The sequence below is a fragment of the Cyprinodon variegatus genome, unplaced genomic scaffold, assembly GCF_000732505.1.
Source record: "Cyprinodon variegatus isolate N-32 unplaced genomic scaffold, C_variegatus-1.0 Scaffold15, whole genome shotgun sequence".
NCBI lineage: Eukaryota > Metazoa > Chordata > Actinopteri > Cyprinodontiformes > Cyprinodontidae > Cyprinodon > Cyprinodon variegatus.
The window spans coordinates 164,187-183,806 of record NW_015150468.1 but is presented as its reverse complement, the minus strand read 5'-3'; the positions used below and the strand labels follow the sequence as shown (position 1 = coordinate 183,806).

The 19,620-nt window shown below is 36.6% G+C and overlaps 1 protein-coding gene across 7 annotated transcripts in view; it reads right to left on the bottom strand.

Annotated features, from left to right (window-relative positions):
* The window catches only part of tjp1 (tight junction protein 1), a 126,287-nt gene extending 109,775 nt beyond the window's left edge, over window positions 1-16,512 (bottom strand). For 3 of the 7 annotated variants that reach the window (XM_015384581.1, XM_015384611.1, XM_015384619.1), the window contains exon 1: window positions 16,047-16,512. In XM_015384581.1, coding sequence (XP_015240067.1) covers window positions 16,047-16,138 — 92 coding nt within the window. In that variant the 5' untranslated portion in view covers window positions 16,139-16,512. The remainder of the gene's footprint in view (window positions 1-16,046) is intronic. The other 4 variants (XM_015384597.1, XM_015384605.1, XM_015384589.1 and 1 more) reach the window with 3 other exon arrangements.
* Window positions 16,513-19,620: the final 3,108 nt, after the last annotated feature.

Here is a 19,620-nt window from a genome sequence, read left to right as displayed (position 1 = left end):
TAGTTATCTCCATGACCATTTTTACTAATTCATGCACTTTTTTGATTTTTTTCAAAAGAAAACCTTTTAGTCAGTCAGTATTTTCTACTTTCTATTAGACAGATATGAAAAATTTAAGTTTTCAGGAGTGCAAAACAGTACAAACTATGTAGTACAAAAAAGACATACAAGCATGTGGAAATTTACCTCCAAGCATCTAACTTCTTTGTATGTGGATAGAATTAGACAAAAGTCCCTTAAATAATGCAAAGAGACAGGGCAGAGATACATTGTCAGCATATGGCTCAGAGGATGAGCAAATCTCTTCGTAATGCCTGACCGATGCCGATGAACATGCATCATTTTGCTCATGGGTCTCCTTGAAAGTTAAGGGGCAAGCGGCAACAAGAAGAACACACATGACACATCCAACTCTGTCACAATAACCCTGCTGACATTCCCTTACTGAAAAATAAAACAATGACAGTTGTTGCAAAGCTAGCATAATCCTTTAAAAAGTTTGTGGAGGATAGAAAACAAGTAAAAACTTTTCAGGATGTGCTATGTATGACAGCTATGAAATGCAAACTGGGCATATGACATGGATTAGAACTCTCTTTAGGCCAGACAGATCAACAGATGGACAGACCAGATTAGGCGTGTAGACGTGCGTTGAACAGGGTTCGACAACGGTCACATCTCGAGAGCTTTCTCACCCCTGCTGAGAGAAGGCTCACAGGCAAGACTCAGGACAACAGACAAAAACACTAACTAAACATACTTCCCATATCTGGAAAAAACAGACATCAGCATTAAATAAGAAGAAAAGATTTAAGCATCTTTCAATAGTTTAAGACTGAAGGTCCTTAAGATTTACCCTGCTGTACTATTTATTACAGCAGGCTAAAGAAAGGGTAAAGAGTCCCTTGTAACTCAGAAAAGTCTTAAATCTGACAGACAGATCAAAAATTGCAAAGAACAAAAGCAAAAATAGGGACTTCTGTCAGTGAATTCCCTCTGTTTCCTTCTGTTTGTCAGATGGCAGTGATGGATCCCATCTCTTTTTTTCTGCTAAGCCATCGTGACAGTCAAGAGCCACAAGAGACCAAGAACGAATGACTCACAAATTTTTGAAGTCAGGACCCCTCCAAGTCTGACTGACCTGAGAGTCTAAAAGACCTCTAATGTCCTTATTACTGATACAAAGAAGTTCTTTAAGTGACTGAAAATTATGCACTAGTTGTTAAGCCATCTAAACTCAACATTGTTAGCTTCAATAATGCACTTAAACTAAAATGTTTAGTGACACAGGTTTTAAGGTATTCAGGAATTTACACTCTGATCTAAATTAATAGCAAAATTGTTTGTTACTGTTGTCAAATGCCACAATAGGAAATATTCAAATATAATATCTAAAGTTGGGGTCTTCAATGTTTTTTTTGTCCGGAACCAACATTAAGAGTTCGAAGACGCGGTGTACACACCCCAATGTCTGCCCCTGAGATGGAAGGGTTAGTATTAATATTTTTAAAAGCCTGTTTAGGGGTAAAGACAAAGGTTTTAACATCAGACAGGGGCTAAGGTGCTGAGGATATAGATGTAACCTGTTAAGATCAAAGGATTTTCTAATGAATTTCCACCTTAAATTATACAACAGAACAAGTCAAAGCTAACTCCACAGACTTCAGGTCTTAATTTAGATTAGACCTTAATTAAGATTCTTACTCTCAATTAAGGTATAGACATTTAGACCCTGTTTGCAAAAAGGAGTGCTACTGCAGGTCATTCATCTCTGCTGCAACCAGACTCTACAATGCGACAATACAAGGGCAATAACTTGTGCAATGTATAATGTGCAATTACTATTGTCCAATTTAAAACCCTCTACAATGATCCTACTATAAAAAAAGCTGTCATATGTGGATGCACTGTATATACTGTATATAAAGTCAATCAATCATTGCAATCGGATGAAAACTTCTATCCTATCTCAGTATTGCTGAAGCTTAAAGTGCAACACCCTAACATCAAAGTCATAGTTAAAGTAAAACTGTAAACCTAACAAATGAAATTGCTCCAAGGAACCAATCAGATGTGGATTTGGTGTCATTATAAACAAATGATTTAACATTATTTCTTAAGTACAGGGGCCATACCTGGGGCCAGGGCCAATTTTAAATATCTGTATTTTTCTCTTCTTTTTTATGCACTTGTTGTTACTGTTCACTATTTTATTTTTATATTTGTATCATGTTCGAATAAATTTCATTTCATCATCATTTCAATTTTACAGAGGCACTGGCCCCTGTCTAGATCCACCCATGAACAGCAGAGATCATATGTTCAATGTATTTATGAAAAAGCAAAATTGCCCCAATTGGTACGTTTTACAAGCCGCTAGGAACTAATAAATGCATTCTGTCTGTACTTTCAATAAGTAAGACCCAGTGTTGGCACAGTGTTAAACCACTAGGCAGGATATTTCATATATTTGAATTTTAATACTTCATGAACTTTTTAGTGTAGTAGTACATTTCTATTTTGCTGTTTGCCAATGTACATATCGAGGTTTTAACAACAACTGCAAGCCTAGGAAATTAACAAATATTTAAGTCAAAGTTATTATGACAGTTGTAAATATCAGAATACTTCTGTATAAAGATAAATTTTGCATGAAATTGATATTGCTAGGGCCTTCCATAAACTTGAGTGTTTCCCAAATAAATATTAAGGTGAAATTAACAAACTGTTATATTTTCATAACAATGGAAATACATTTCAGCTTATATCTATTAATGCTTGTTTTGATAGTCTTAACTGGTTTGAAGATGGAAGGAAATATGATCTTAAAATGTGGTTGATGCATTCTGCCATGAGAGTCCCACAACCTTTCTAAATAAGTGTTCCTTTTTTGCTGTTGTTTTTTATAGATAAAAAGGCATCTTAAATCTAATTCCTATATATGTTTGTATGGAAAATATAATACACAGATAGCAAAACCAAATTATATTCTTAAGATGTACCATTCAATAGGTAATATTAACCAATGTCAGGGTAAGAGTTAACACAACCATTTATGTAAAAAAAATTAAAAAAAACTGTTCACCTTTGGGTGACTTACATTATATAGTATTAAGTCTAATAAAACATTTTTGCATATTTATTTTTATTTTCAGAGCAAAATTAAATTATTAGAATGTAATTTGTACAATTTTATTTTAGCCATTCCATAGCTAAGATGGCAGAAAATAAATAATATATTCCTAAGGGTCTTACTATTAAAATAAGCCTAAAGAGTCTTTACAGAAAGGTAAACCCAATATATATTCCTTCTGGCACAGACACCCACACATCTATCATAACATACACACAAATGATTGACCACACATACTGTATAACTCTGTCCCACAGGATGCACATGGGTGGGAGGGGGTAACAGGGTGAGCCACAAGTCAATAAACCCTGGGTAATCTGTTCCCTTTAGTGGCATAAACCATCTGAGAGGAGATTACAGTCGTACTGCCAAAGTAAGAACATGTGAGTTTCTAATGGACGGAAATACCAACAACAAAATGCAAACAACCACATAAGCATCTCATTCCCATTTTTAAAAACTGGTGAGATTAGTGTTTTCCTTTATGGACCAAAATATTTTTCTGTTGATTTAAAAAAATGAAATACTGATCATGTTTATCAACCCTGATCTACTTAGATTACTGCTGAGGAAAGCAAGGCCTTGTCAGTCTAAGTGAGGTAATGTCTCATAAATTCCCTAACTGGAACTTGCAAACTGGCTGCTGTGTCTACTGTATCTGTTTGGGGCTGAGTATGTTTCAGGGGCTGGGGGGTGGGAATGCTGGCTTAATGCATCATTAAGCAACAAGAGCGCCAAGCTGAGTTGTAACTCGGGAGGGTTGCAGGATAGACATCTGGTAGACAAACCAGAACAATACGCCCCCGCATTAACTCCAACAAAGACTAATTATTATTTGTAGATAATCCCAAGCTAGCAAGATGTTCTCTTATTCTTTCTTAACATTGCAGAAATTCTGGAATAATTCTATTAGTTGTTTTGTCTCTTTCTGACTTTAAATTTGAAGGTAAAAACTGATTCAAAGGCTTATATGTAAAAAACACAAGTTGAGTTACCATAATAAGAACATTATCATGGCATTAACCGCTTGAGATAGATTCCAAAACACATTTAGCATCTGGTAGTTTTTTCGTCACACTGTAAAGGCTATTACCTTCATTAATGTTGATGATAAGTAAGGTGGATCAAAATAAACATCTACTAAACAACAGCATCAAATAAATGTCCCATAAGGACACATTAAAACAAATGCATCTGAGAACATGTAGCTTTGTGTCCTGTAACACAAAATCCCAACTTATCTAAAGGTGAATGAACAATTAGGAGAAATGACAAATACCTAAACATGCATATGTAACAAGCACATTTTGATTTGACACTTATTGAAACCTTTACCATGTAGTTTAATTTGTGGACTTTTGTTATGTGTTGAGATGCATGAGGAGAGGCAATTCTCATAGATGACACCCTGAACATAAAAGCTTAGATCTAGACAATGTTAAAAAACATTATTCTGAAGAAACTCAGAATCTAGTACTATATTTAAAAATAACCATGTAGACCATTTACAAAAATAAGGTCCAGTTTGAGTTGCAGTTTATTTATATCAGATTGTAAGATAATGGTGCAGTCATTTAAAACAGGTTGCTTGTCAGGTACATATTTCAGTGTCATTAGACAACTGGAGTGTATAAACAGATTTTCTTACAATATTTTTTTTGTTTTCAAGAGGTGCTTCCCGCTTCTTATACAAGAAGGTACCAATGCGAGAAAAAAAGACCAAAACCTTTTGGATTAAACTAACACTGCAACAGTGAAACATAGAGGTGGCAGCATCCTTTTGTGAGAATGCTGTTTCCCTGCTGGTCAATAGCTGCTTAGAGGGAATTATAAACTGCAAGCAAACATTTTACATGCAAAAAATATTAAAGAGAAAATTGCGGTATGAGCTGAAGTTAAACTTCTCATCAAATGGCCGATTCAAAATCGAGACATAAATTTAATCTTTGGCAAGACATTAATACATATATTCATAGGTGCCCTTTAATCAATCTGTCTGAATGTAGCAAAGACTGAAACAAATTTAAACATGAGCATTTTATTGCTACTGTAAAGTAACTTGAAACAACATCTTTTGTGAATTGGTGCAAAGTGAGTAGGGGCATATAGCCACTACTCACTCTAGAGTTGTGACTCTAGAGTTGTGAGTCTAGAGTATTCTAACAATGGATGAACATATATACTAAAGTATAGTCTCCAAAGGACTTTTTTTAGTAAAGTTACTGTGGCCTACTATATCAGAGTGTAACAAACTTGTATTTTACATGCTTGTTTAATATTTAGCCATTTGGATAGGGTCTCGTGGCAGAAGAACCTCATATCAGACACAAATGACATTCATCAAAATGCCGTATGTCTCAGAGAGCAAAAAGCACCGATGAGGAAAAAAAAATTCTAGAAAATATTTACAACCTAAATTGTCATAGCACAATACTAACATCCTTTCCATCACAAGATCTTCCAATATTGAGCAGCCCCAGTTGGAACATGGAAAACCATGGAAAACTTCATGGGTTATGAATGCTAATATAAGGATTGGTAAGTGACAGTAAAATAAATTAAACACCATTGTCATATTGAAGTTGTCTTTTTGTTGGAGATTAATTGTTTATGATGAGAAAACACATTGATTAAGTGCAAAAAAGAAACTCCCTATTATGCCCATTTCAGAAGTAGGTTACTGTAGTAGTTAACATGCAATTCCAGTGATCTGGAATCTGAAGTCACTCTGAATAAAGACAAGGAATGTCAGTGAGTGCATTTGAAGATTCCACGAAGCACGCACTGCCGATGCACTCTGGCTCAGCTCTAACCGTTCCAATGGCTGTCAGAGGTAATACAATAATCCTGTTTTAGTAGATGCCCCCCACCCCACACAGACCCACCACCCACACACATGATGTCCCTTTGATGAGACCTCTGAACAGAAAACTGGAAAAACTAAAGTGTCACTCTGTCACATATGATACCAATGACCTAACTAATAGGAGATAACCAATAATATAATGTGTGATTAATAACTGATTAATGCAAGTTATACAGTTATTCACATCCATGACAGGCATCCCAGACACCAGCTGGATCTCAGTTACAAACAGGCAGCGGTTCCTGAATGAAAGGCGTCCTGGACATAACCCTCCATCTGCCAGTCATGCAGCCAATCAGAACGCTCAATCAGGGGGAAGTCTTTTTCAATCCCATGACAGAGTAAAAGGTGAAGTCTAATCTCCCTATTCTACTCTCCCCCAACAACATATAAATGCACAAAGTTATTTTTTCAGTGCTCCCCTGGTCCATTGCCTAAAGTGTCCTTGTCAAAAACTGTCCTTGCAAACAGGGTTAATTATGTAATAATGTATGTGAGCCTTGTTTTATCTATTGAATGAAGAAATATACAAGACAAGTAAATTAGTACAAACAGAGTGAGCATTGTCGCTCTGGGTTACTTTCCAAATATAGTTTTTATTTAGCCTTTTTTTTTTTTTTACAGGATATGCAATGTGCATGCACATTGGTGCATTTATATATATATATATTTTTTTAAATATATATATAGTAGTTAAATCTTGACATGTGCAACATCTAAAAGGATAAATACTGTGACTAGCTCTATGAGAAAAGTCATCATTCTCATTTTATTTCTGTAATTTATGTCTTATTGTACTGTCTCTACTTTGTCCTCCCGACTGTTATCTGGAAATCGATATCAGTACACCCTTGAGAGTAATGTCTCTTTTCTAAAATGCACTCAGAACAGAGAAGAACAAGGGATAAGGAGGGTTTTAAGGGAGGTTATAAATAAGGATGCACAGGAGTAAAATGTAATTTCAGCCTTATTGATGGAAAAAAGGGTTCTAAGTAAAGCTATGTCATAAATCAATACATTTCATTACGATAAATAAGTCTTGCATGAAAATATATGAGATACAGTTTTAGCCATAAATATAAGGTTTTTAGCACTAAAGTAGGGAAGCTAGAAACCTGTAAATTTAATTAGGCTGTTAATGTTTTTGTGCCTTCCCTTTTATTTGGCAACCACTCAGAGAGATCATTACCTGGTTGGTTGATGGAAAATAGGACTTCAATCCCCTCATGATAAAAGTTCCTTTAACAATAAACAGCTTTTGTTATAATGGCAATATGTAATCATGGCAATTCGTCAAAAAAATAAAATACAATAAAAACTAATCTACTAATGGTATATTAAAGGTAAAGCAATTTGAAAAAAAGTAGCAAGACAATTCAAAATATTTCACATAAACAAAAGATATAAGGAAAAGAAATAAGTACATTGCAGTAGTATAACATGAAAAACTAATAATAACACTAAACATTAAAAAAACAGAATAGTTAAAGCGACATAAAAATTTTTAAAATATTATTTACGATTCACATACTACGTTGGAAAAACAGCGTAAATAGCAGCAGTTAAAAAAAGTAAAATAACAAACTTAATGTAATAATGTTTAAAACGCACAATCAAAGGCAACTCAACAAATGGGTTTTATCCTTGATTTAAAGCAACTTAGGGTTTCAGCAATTTTATAGCTTTCTGGGAGTTTATTCCAGATTACGGGAGCATAAATACTACAAGCTGCTTTCGTTTGGTTCTTGTTCTTGGTATCTGGAGTAGACTTGAGCCAGAAGACCTGAGATGTCTGGGCAGCTATTACACTGATGAGTCTGTAAGAAATTTTGGTGGCAAGCCATTCAGGGATTAATAGGCCCACAGAAGAATTTCATAGATTATTCTTTGACATATGGGGAGCTATACACCTTGGCAAGGTCAGTCTCTGTACTGTGGTGAGCACAGAGTAAAAGGCAGAAATTAGTTCCAGGCATTTGTATTTCCACCTCAACAACACAAACCAGGGAATAATCGGCTGGTTAAGTGAAGACGATAAAGGAAAAGTAGACTGTTTTTCTCTCTGGACCTGAATTATCACCATCTGGTGATAAGAACAGAAGCCTGACTGGAGGTAATCAAAGCAGCTGTTTATTGTTAAGACGAGTGCTAGTGGGTGGTATGCAAAGGTATGCAACACCATTACTTCTAAAGATTACCTAGATATGTACCAGGACTACATGATCAAGCTAGTATTAGAACATGTAACGGAAAACCTGATGCTTAAAAAAACCATGTGACATATTTTAGGACAAAAAATAAGGTTAAAGTAAGATAATGTGCAGTACTAAGCATTTGGGGGCCCAGAGCACAAAAAATGTGTACAGTAAACGATGAACAATAATACAGTAAATGGAGGTTCCAAAAAAACCTCCAAAACAGTATATGGAGGTTCCAAAAAAAAAACGATCCACTGAACTTTGTTTCCAAGTTTGAAGAGCTCTTCAAACTTGGAAACAAAGTCCAGTGGATTGTTTTTTTTAAACTTTTTTGGAATGACTATGACCTGGATAATTGAGAATCTTCACCAGCATAAATGGGGGTCAATACTTTTTTAAACTCTAAAATGGCCTATTGTTTGTTTTGAATTTTGCACCCCCAATGGTGCATATACTTCCACACAATATAACTGTGGTTCACATATCAAGGATGTAAATTAACTAGGAAAATGGGTTTTAAGAAGGATACAAAAAGGAAATAGGAAATACAACATTGGGGAGTGTAATACAGAACTAGGACCTTCTTTCTGGAGAGCTATTAGAAAAAAAAACTAATTTGCACAGGATCAGAACTATCTGTGGTCCCAATGTAAAAAAAAAATAAAAAATCACTCCCCAAGGTCTGCTTTATATGTGCCGCATTCACATGTAATAACAAAGCCTGAGATGTTAATCTGCTATATTAATTGTTACTGCATAGCGTAAAGCATGATGCAATCCACCATGCACATCTGATATTGCTCTTTCTCTGAGAGAAGTCCTAAGCGTAGCACTTTCTCATGTCTTTTTTTCTTTTGCATTTATAATTTTTCAAGCTTTTCATTTATTAAAAGACATTTATTGTTGTTTCTGTAGCAGATAACTATAGCTATACAAATACATATTTTTTAAGTTATCCTATTGGTTCTAACCTGGTTCAGGTGGGTTTATTCTCATTTCAATCTGCAATGTGTTTGTTGGCTAAGTTATTAAGCTGGCTGTGGGCTGAACTGTTTAGTTTCCATACCCACTTTTAACTCATCCTTCCTTCAGATTCAAATGCTAACAAGTAGCTTAATCTAAGTTTTCTGTAATTTTTGCTAAGAGATAAAAAGTTAAAAGTTAAAGAATGCAAGCAAACAGGAAGCGTCAGGGCAAGCGAAGAGGTGTAAGTAGAATATATGTAGCAGATACTCTATTCATCGGTCCATAGTAGGGTATTACAGGGACACTTTGTGGCTCATTCTAGTGTATTCCCAGGTATTCACTTGATTTGAGAAAGTTATTTTCTTCTTTTTGTTTTCCTTCTTAAACTCTTAGACGGTTGTGGTAAATGGCTCCTCACTCTGACAGGTTCTCATGGATATTTCAGTCTGTTAAAAGAGGGTTCTTCTCTCCATTGTATCATGTGCAGGTTCTGATAAGGGGTTGCTGTAAAATTAATGGCTAAATGCGATCAGTTGTCTGAAACATACAAAGAGAAGTGCATGGAATGCCTCCTGATCAGGTGCCCAAAATATCTCAGGTTACTGCTTTCTATACAGGGGAGCAGTGGCAATACTACACGCTCCCTCAGGGTAACAGAGAAACAAACTTTTTCCAGTTATGCCTGGCCTGTCTGTTGAACTACCACCACTATAATTTCGCACTTGGCATTTGCTAATTTTTATGAAGATGTAACTTGCTGCATACTTATAGAAAAGATACACTTTTTTGTTGTCCATAAAGAGCTTCATTTTGTCTTTGGGATCCTCAAACAAGTCTGAAATGTAACGAAAGCTATTGTGTTCTTTATGGATAGCAGTGGATTTCATCTGTGACTCTCCCTTAAGCTTGGTTTATGCTTGACAATGCTTCCCTGCCCAACTGCGTGCATCTAGGAGAATTTGTAACAGATCAGCATAGAAATCGGGAGGGGTGGTTTGGCAGAACAATTCCAGTTGCTGGGGGCCAGTATTCTGCAACTTTTACATCCATCCTTGGGCTAACACACCTGAATCAAATGGCTGAGTTACCTACTCAGTATGCAGTCAGTTCCTCCAGGGTTCTCTCAATCATCTAATAACTTGAATCTGGTGTGTTGAACCAAAGGCACATCTAAAAGTTGCAGGATACCGGTAGCCTAGTAAACTAGCCTCACCCGCCAGCGGCCAAAAGCATTTTTGCCTGCGAGTTTGCTCTAGCCTCAATCAATGCCCCAGACTCTAGAACTGGCTGGCCGATCAGAACGAAGAGATGTGTTTTGAATTTCTGGATGCAAAGGGCGTAACTACAAAGCTGAGCGACGCTGGAGAAAGCAAAACAAGGAAGATGGCAACAACTCTTGAACAGTTCTCGTTTGACTCAGCTTTGGAATCAGTTTTGGAAGAATTAGAGTTTGGGGTTTACGTTGAAACGTGAGCAGGAAGAGGCTCTACGCTCATTCATTTTTAAGAAGAATGTATTCGCTGTTTTACCGACAGGCTGTTTGTTTACACTCCCCCACCAGCTCATTGGTCAGAGCGTTTACACTCCCCCACCAGCTCATTGGTCAGAGCGTTGGCCAATAGGCACAGACATGGTTTGAAAAACAACGGGTTGTTCTCATCAACAATCTTCCGATGTCTCATTCATCGGGGCCAGACCAAATTACACATTTAATCTCACATTTAGTCTGGTTCATCAGCCTAGGATACTGGCCCTCAGGAACTGGAATTGGCCACCCCTGGAGTAGGCCTATAAATGCTGCAGCCCATCAAACGTCTGTGAAGTGGGGTGCAATGTTGTGAGAAATTGTAGCTGTCCAATAGGTTCCACTTGCGTAATTTCCCAACTCTACATGTTACACAGTGATTAAGGGTCTTGGTGTGGCAAGTGAGCAGTGACAGAACCAGAACATTTCATAGGGGTGTCCAGCCAGGGGCCAATGTGCACTGGGGGGGCGGCCTAAAACAGTTCAATGGAAAGTGCCAGAAGCACGGACAATTTACACTGTTCCAGGCGGAACATTTTTTTTCATGCTTGCTAATAATTATATTTGCATATATTATAAGATACTGTCTAAACTGATAATTTGGTTCTGTGTAATATACACAGTGAATAGATTGAGCAGTGTTATGTGCTTCGGGCACATTATTATTTCTTTTGTTTATTTCTTTCCCTTGTTGTTTTTTTTTACTTTTGTTGAAGGATCCTTTGTTAGAATTTTGGAGTTTGGATTATTTCTTTTGACATTTAATTACGTTAATTTGGGGCATTGTGGCCCGCCTATAAATAGGCTGGCGTTCAGAATGTGGGAGGCCGCCCCACCCCGCCCTGCTGAGACGCCGCTTTTCCTCTCGCTCCTGAGTTCGACCCGTGGTAGCGGGCTGAAACTGAGACTCGAGGCTGCCATGTGGTAATTCTTGTTTTTTTTTTTGTTGTGTGCCGATTTTGGCCTGGTGGGACCGGTGGTCCTGTTTTCGATCTTTTCTTTAATGTAGGTTTTTTCCCTTTTTTTTTTTTTTTTATCTTAGTCCGGCTTCAGCAGAGGCTTCGACGGCCCTGTGTAGGGTTGGCCCTCGGCTGTGCCGTTTTGTTCTTTTTGGCCGGCTCACCAGGTCCACCTTTCTGTTAATACTTTTTGGAAGTTTTTTTTTTCTCTTTTCTCGTTTTTTCGATTCTTTTTTTATGGGACACGGGATTTGAGGGCCAACTGACTATTTTTTTGCTTTTTCCCTCTTAGGAAAGATCAGAAAAGTGGAGAACTTGAAAATAAAAATTGATTGAACCCTCATCTTCTTTTGTCTCGTGTCCTTAAATATGTTGTGTCTTGTGTGGACGTAACAATCAGTGATCTCTAATTACACAAAGACTCCTAGATTAGATGTTTCATCTGCATTTTGCACCATATTATTTTTGCACTGCGTTGAACTTTTTCACATTAATGCCTTTTTGCACCATTATCTAAACAGTTTTCTTTTTATCCTTCATTGTTACATTCTGATCACGGCTGCACTTTATATTGGTAATGTTTATCTTACTCCAACTGCAATCTCATTACATTGTTGTAAGCTGTTTGCAACCAAATTTAATTTTGTATACACTCTGTGCATACAAAATGACAACAACGTTTGTCTAACTCTAGATGCAGACACATAAACCTCCTTTTTCTACAAAATGCATAAGAAAACAGTTCTGAAAAGAGCATGAAATCTTCATTTATCAATTTAAGGTTAGTTTATTGATGTGGATAATTAATACCTTTATTTTTGTTTTGTAAGTTTATGATCAATATACTAATGGAATATCAACTACAAAAAATTGCTTTCAAAACCAGCTTTAACATGCTTTTCTCATTGACACTGTGGAATGGAAATGTCACACAATCTTATGTGGCAAGCTGCACAACCTCTATACTGTATATTTGATAACTGTCAAATACAACCAGGAAGACCAGCATCATAACCTTCTCAGTATATTGGAAATAAGTTAATAAAGTAAAAAAAAAGATTGGAAACTGCTGTGAAAACTATTATTTTTATTTACGATGTTTAAATGACATTTAACAGCAAATTCACAGAACTCAGAAATACAGTATTTTTTATCACAAAAATGATACACTACTTTTCAGAGGAACAACCTTTGATGGCCCTCCTTCATTGTCTGGTTTTGTCTCAAACTGCATCTCCTGCTGCACTTCTACTGAAGCAAGATGTGACTGTTCTCTTCATTTTAGTTGAAAAGGAAGTAAAAAAAAAACCCATAAAATTATAAGCAGACATTTCACAGGGATTCATTTAAAAAACTTCTAAAAATTCTTCACAGCAGTGACACAATAAATCAGCTATTATGGAAAACACCATAAACAAAAACACGATAAATGTTTCTAGCACTTAAGGGATAATCTCTCCTAAGAGAAACAGGTGGATAAATAGTTTCATTCCAGCTAACTCAGAGGCTAGTTATAAGTAAAGACAATGAGCAGAAGTAACACATTAATAAACAGTGTTTTGTCCTTTTGTTACCCAGCAAACAATGCCTTTTTTATTCTAAATTAACAGAACATTTTAAATATGCTGAATAAAAACTCACTTCTTGACTTACCTCTGAGTCTGAGCTCCTCTGCAGCACGGGCAAATATGAGAGATCATGCGCTTTGCTCCACAAAGTCCTTCAGTAGTTGCCGCCTCTACTAATCTTCCAAATGTGAATCAAAGCTATTTCTTCTACAGTTGTTAGTGGTTATTATTTTATTAAAGAGTATCACTGTCTTCATCCTCTCTTTTAGAGAACTGCCAGTTCTCAAAAAAAGAAGATAAACGACAACGATGAGTTGTTGCTCACATTCATAAGGGAATAACAAATTGTCCGGCATTGGTGGCCACACGGTTGTCCAAAGATTGGTCCACCCGTGGTCAACCCGTAGCTCCACCCCTGCTAGTGAACTTTAACTGAGCATTGAAAAAATATAGTTTATTAGAGCAAAGTAAGGTAAATAATTTTTTATTCTTTTGGAGGTGGAAAATAATATGCTTTAAATAAGCTACCGTACATTAAATATCATGTCATTTGTCCTAAGCATATCCAGTATCAGGGATTGTAGTGTTTGTGTTCTCCTGACAGGTTCAGTTGAGCTAAGCTACTGCTGGCAGCACAAACCTGAGAACAATCAGGCTCATTACGAGGAGCATAAAAAGAGCTGCCAATCACTCACTACTTGTATGTCAACATTTGTGGCACCTTTAGCCTATGTCAAATGCAATGTTACTCTGGTCTTAGCCGGTCTAAACCTGGTTGTGTTCTCTTTGCTTTTAAAGAATTTGTTACCACAGTCAAAATTTGGACAAAAACAAACATTGCTGTAAGTTAATATATAAAGTTAGGATGTTAACCTTAAAATAGTGACCTGTTTCAACATAAGAACATTAAAAAAATCTGACTCTGCAGATTACTATAGAATATATTCAGATTGATAAACAGCTCTTCTTTATATCTAAAATCTAAAGTTACCACATTTTGCCAGCATGTCTGCCAGTAGTAGTAAAAACTGTTTTCAAAAGAACACATAAAAAATAAAAATTACATGCAAATTATTTCAAAAGTTTATTTGGATCAATAGTATGATATTCTGAATCTTGTTTCTTTAGTAAAGTGCTAAGATGACTATCGTTGGGAATTTACTTCATAACTGCAACCAACTGAAAAAGGTAAAAATCAAGTAGATTTATACAGTAATATCCAATCAAAGTTTTCACAACATAGAAAAATAAAATCCAATATATTTCTCTCAGTAATCAAAAAAATGTGGAGATATTGCAACAAAACTAGCCACAAATTTAGGGATCATAAAATAAAAGGCGACATTTGTTACTTAAAAAGCTACATTAATAAAGCTTGATTTCTGTTAGAAAATGTAGACTGATTGACAGACAAATAGTAAAAGGAATCAAGAGTCTCTCGACAAAGCTATTTTTAAAAACTTGAACAAAGAAGTAATAATAGATAAGAGAGACAGAACAACTGATAGAACAACTGATATATTTAGATACAGAAAAAAAACATGTGGATATACAAATAACTGGTCTACAGGCAGCCAATCAGAGAATACCACTAGCATTGCTTCAACATCACCGTGGTTCAAGCAGTAGCAGGCAGCTTCTGAAGTGATTATTTATTTAAAGTTTACAAAAGAGGAACCCTTGTGAAAAATTCTGCACTAAAACTGTTTGGTTTAAAAGCTGTGATGATTTATGAGTAAAAAGAAAGAGCGTCAGAAGGTCCTGCAGGAGCGACAATGAAGGACACAATAAATAAACACAATTGAAAGAGAAACCTGACATCAACAGAAAGACTAGCCTAGATTAGATGTTTCATCTGCATTTTGCACCATATTTATTTTTGCACTGCGCTGAACTTTTTCATATTAATGCCTTTGTGCATCCTTATTTAACCTGGTTTCGTTTTCTCCTTCATTGTTACATTCTGATCACAGCTGCACTTTATATTGGTAATGTTTATCTTACTCCAACTGCAATCTCATGACACTGTTATAAGCTGTATGTTACAAAATTTAATTTTGCATACACTCTGTGCATACCAAATGAGAATAAAGTTTGTCTAAGTCTAATTCTAGATGCAGAAACATAACCCTCCCTTTTTCTACAAAATGCATAAGAAAACAGTTGCATGAAATCTTCATTTATCAATTTAAGGTTAGTTTATTGATGTTGATAATTAATACCTTTATTTTTGTTTTAAGTTTAAGATTAATATACTAATGAAGTGTCAAATATAAAAAAAAATCTGCTTTCAAAACCAGCTTTAACATGCTTTTCTTATTGACACTGTGGAATGTAAAAGTCACACAATCTAATGTGGCAAGCTGCACAACCTTTATACAGTTTTTGTGATAACTGTCAAATACAACCAGGAAGATAACCTTCATAACCTTCTCAGTATATTCGAAATAAAGTAAAAATAAAAAAGATTGGAAACATCAGAGAATATCACTAGCATCGCTTCTGAAGTGGTGAAAGCTGTTAATTATTTTTTCCTTCCCGGGGTTATTTAAAGTTTAAAAAAGAGGAACCCTTGTGAAAAACTCCATACTGTGATGATTTATGAGTAAAAAGGAGCGTCAGAAGGACAGTGAATGATACAATAAATAAACACAATCGGAAGAGAAACCTGACATCAACGGAAAGACAATAACTATAAATTGGGAACCTATTTTAATGCAAATTGCTTCATATTAAAGCATTTGTGCCACTTTTTACGCGATCAGGTCAACAGACGCTCCTATCCAGAGGCGCGCCTCCCTCCCTCCTCCGTCTCCTCTCTGCGTACTCACCACAGCTGTCTCTTGGTGGGGAGGCAGTCTTTGTTGGATGCTGTCACTCCCATGGCCATCTGCATCACCGTTATATATTTCTGGTACTTCATTTCTCCTCTGTTTTCTACCACTGCTCACACGGCTGTAACTCTTCTCTTACTTCTAGGAATCCGTGCGCCACAGAAGCGGCACAGGTGAGCGTGCATTCAAACGTCTGTTCTTTTCCACTCGCGTCCACGGCATAAAAAACGCCATTTCCCCGCCGACAGGTCGGCTGGTTCACGGGAGAGGGGTGTGTGGGAAGGTTCCCCGAGGAGCTCAACGAAAGGTGCCGCGCCGCTGCGACCCGCGTCTGCGCTGGCTCTCTAATCTCATTAGAGCTCGGAATAGATTGGCTTAATCCATTCAAATTTAGTCAGGACGGGGTCATTGTTGTGGGTCGCCTCGTGGAGAGGCAACTTTTTTTTCTTTCTATCTTTTTCTAATGTTCTCAGCTGTTAAACTCCGGTCAACACGTGTGGAAAAGGAGCCGGAGACAAGAGGATGCAGGCGCGACAGCAACCAAACGTCTGCCAGGGAAGGAGGAGAGAGCGCGCGTGTTCAGCTGGAGAGGGAGAGGGGAGGGGGAATGACAGAGGAGGAGGAGACATGACTCTATGTAAAGGCTTTAACAAGGGGAAACCCAACTGATGTTGTTAAGCACAACAGCCAAAAAGTATTATGAATTTATATGAAGGACCCACATAAAATAGGCCATATTGCAGAGGTGACAGCAAATAGATGCATGATTTAAAATGTTTTTTTTTTAAATAAACATCTAAAAAAAATTCATTTTTCACATTTTTTCTATACCATCTTCCCATCTAGAGACTGAACTCTTTTGTTCATTGGATGCAGAGTTTCTTTGAGCATCGATTTGGAGCTCCTGGTACAGTTTTGCATTTGCATTGAGGTTTTTAACGTTCATTTTACGTTTTTTTTTATAACAGGTCCAATCTTCCAATCTGCCACATCGCATGTTAAGGGTTACTTCCTACTGGAAGTCTTGCAGCTAGTAGCAGGTGTTCCTCCAGGATTGCCAAGGATTAACTCCATTCATATCTTCTCTGATGGGCTTTACAAAACAAACGGAGGTTAGGGAAAAAAATTATAACAAGCAATTTATAGTATTTGCAATAAGAAGAAAACATTTATACCTATTTTACTATATACTGTTTTAACTGATATTGTTTTACCTTTACAGCAACAGACAGGTCTCCTTTGTTTCTTCTTTTACAGACTAAAGGTCAACTAGCTTACATGTTCGGACATGAAGCCCTTTAGTAACAAGTAATAGGTAAACCATCCCTAAAGATCCTATGAAACATGATGACAGAGATCTGAAAAATATTGACAGCTTTTGGCATATTGTAATAATGTATTCTAACCAAACTCTTAGCCAGCAAACAGGTTTCTTGCTATTGTATTATTTGATAAATATTTATTCATTTTTCTGCTCAAATAAAACTTACCTTACTTACATTTATTTAGTACTTTTGCCACTTGTGTTTACTCTATCTAAACCTAGGCTTTGTCAGAACATCCCCCCTAATCACTATATGATGTGTCTGAACATCTAGTGGATGAAAAAGTAGTGGACTTGCAATTTTCCAAAATGCACCTTGAAAAGTAGTGATCATCCATGGTCATGAGATGAGCAGATATATCCCCAAAAACTTTGCTACAAGAGCTCTCCTCGCAATGCATAATGGGATTTGTTGTTGCGGCAACAAATAATAAAGAAGGTGGAGGCACCAAGGTGGGGAGGTGCTGAGTTACGTGACCAATGGGGAGCGAAAAGTAGTGATTATCTGTCCGATCGGTCAGTTAACTGAGTTCACTATAAAGTTTACTATATATTCACGCCCTATATAGTGATTGAGACATTTAGGAGTTAGCGCGGACATTCAAACAGATATTCTGAGATATTTGAGGGATCCTAATGAGTTATAAACAACTCTGAATGAACAAATGAGGAACACACCTGAGAGGGGAGATCATTGTGTGTTTCTCGCAACCCTGACCTTATTTTCCTGGAAAGCCTAAACCGTAGCGAATTTGTTTACATTGCATCAGCTCTATTGTGTCTTTGCTGCTTTTCCTCTACAGCATGAGCAATGCAGTCAACAGATGTGGAGAGGCACCCTCTTGCAGAAACATCAAAGAAATGTTAACAACACAGGGACAAAAAGCAAACCTTCTATGTTTAATATCATAGCAACAAAGCTGTTACCCTGTGCAACATAACTCACAGTGCACTAATAATGTTATGGCACCTTTGCTGGCAGAAAAAAACGGTGGAAGGATAAGCTTATTTCTCATTCCAAACCTAGAGACATTGAATTGAATGCTGTCAGCACTTACATAGAAAATGAGGTGGGCCCAAATGAAAAATAGCCTAGTAGGAAAAGCACGTTGTGACATGCTTTCTTTAGTAATAATTGAAGAAAAAAAGCCTCTTTCTCTGCCATGAGTTCTAAATCGTCTCCACAATTTGAAATAGATTTCCATTCAAGAGAAATAGTGGTTTTTATTATTTACATTTTTTGTGTGTTTTTTTCTTTAATATTTCACTACACATTGCTTATTGCAATAGTATTGTACAGGAAGGAAGACATTTACATTTAGATTGCCATCATTTTGAGGTTTAATAAATTTTTAGGATGCATGACGGTTAAAGTAAATTGTTTAAAGTAGTCCTTTTTGAAAATAGTTTTTAACATAAATTCCTTCAAGAAACATAGTATCTGTTCAAAAAAATTCAATTTGCAGTCATAAGTTACACCATATACTTTATTTTTGTAGAGTATTATAATGTTTGTCTACCAATCTAATATTGTATTATTCACTCTGTGATTGTTTGTTTTATTTTAGCCTTCTGCTTGGTGTTGCGGGAACTGACAGGTTCAGCTGTTTTATGCTCACCCCCTATAGGTTAAGAGTTCACAGCATCTCTATATAGATGCTAATCAATTTACTGATTGATTTGGTGTTAGATTTAGATGCCCAGTAAACAAAAGTCTTTAGAGACTCAAGGACTCTCAAGGACATAGGAACACCATCTAAAGTCAGACGAGACTCCATGTGGGGCTATGTTTCAGTGTTCATGGATATGTTCAATTTAATGCATGATGTAATCCTACAGAGTCGCCAGTGTCGCTGGTTGCATAAGTCCCATGAGTAGGTACAATAAGTATTGAACAATTACGCAGTAAGGCTGGAGGTTATCCTGATTTTTCTCACAAGGAAACTCCACTGTGAGGCGAAACAGCATCTCGCTGTCACTGTATTTACATATTTCCTCGGACTAATAAACAAAATGAAGGAAGAGAGAACCTAAGTGTATAAACCATGCCGCACTTGAGATGGTCCATGCACCGGAAAAAGTAAATCTAGACATAAACCCCTGCCGTCAGGAATGAAAAACACCACAATAAAATGGCCAAGGAGAAACGTTACACAGCCGGTGCATGGGCAGATAGGTAACTCCTGTTGGATGGGGCAAGCTGGTGAGCAGTTGGTGGGGAAGGTCATAGAGAAGCTGCTGTAATCA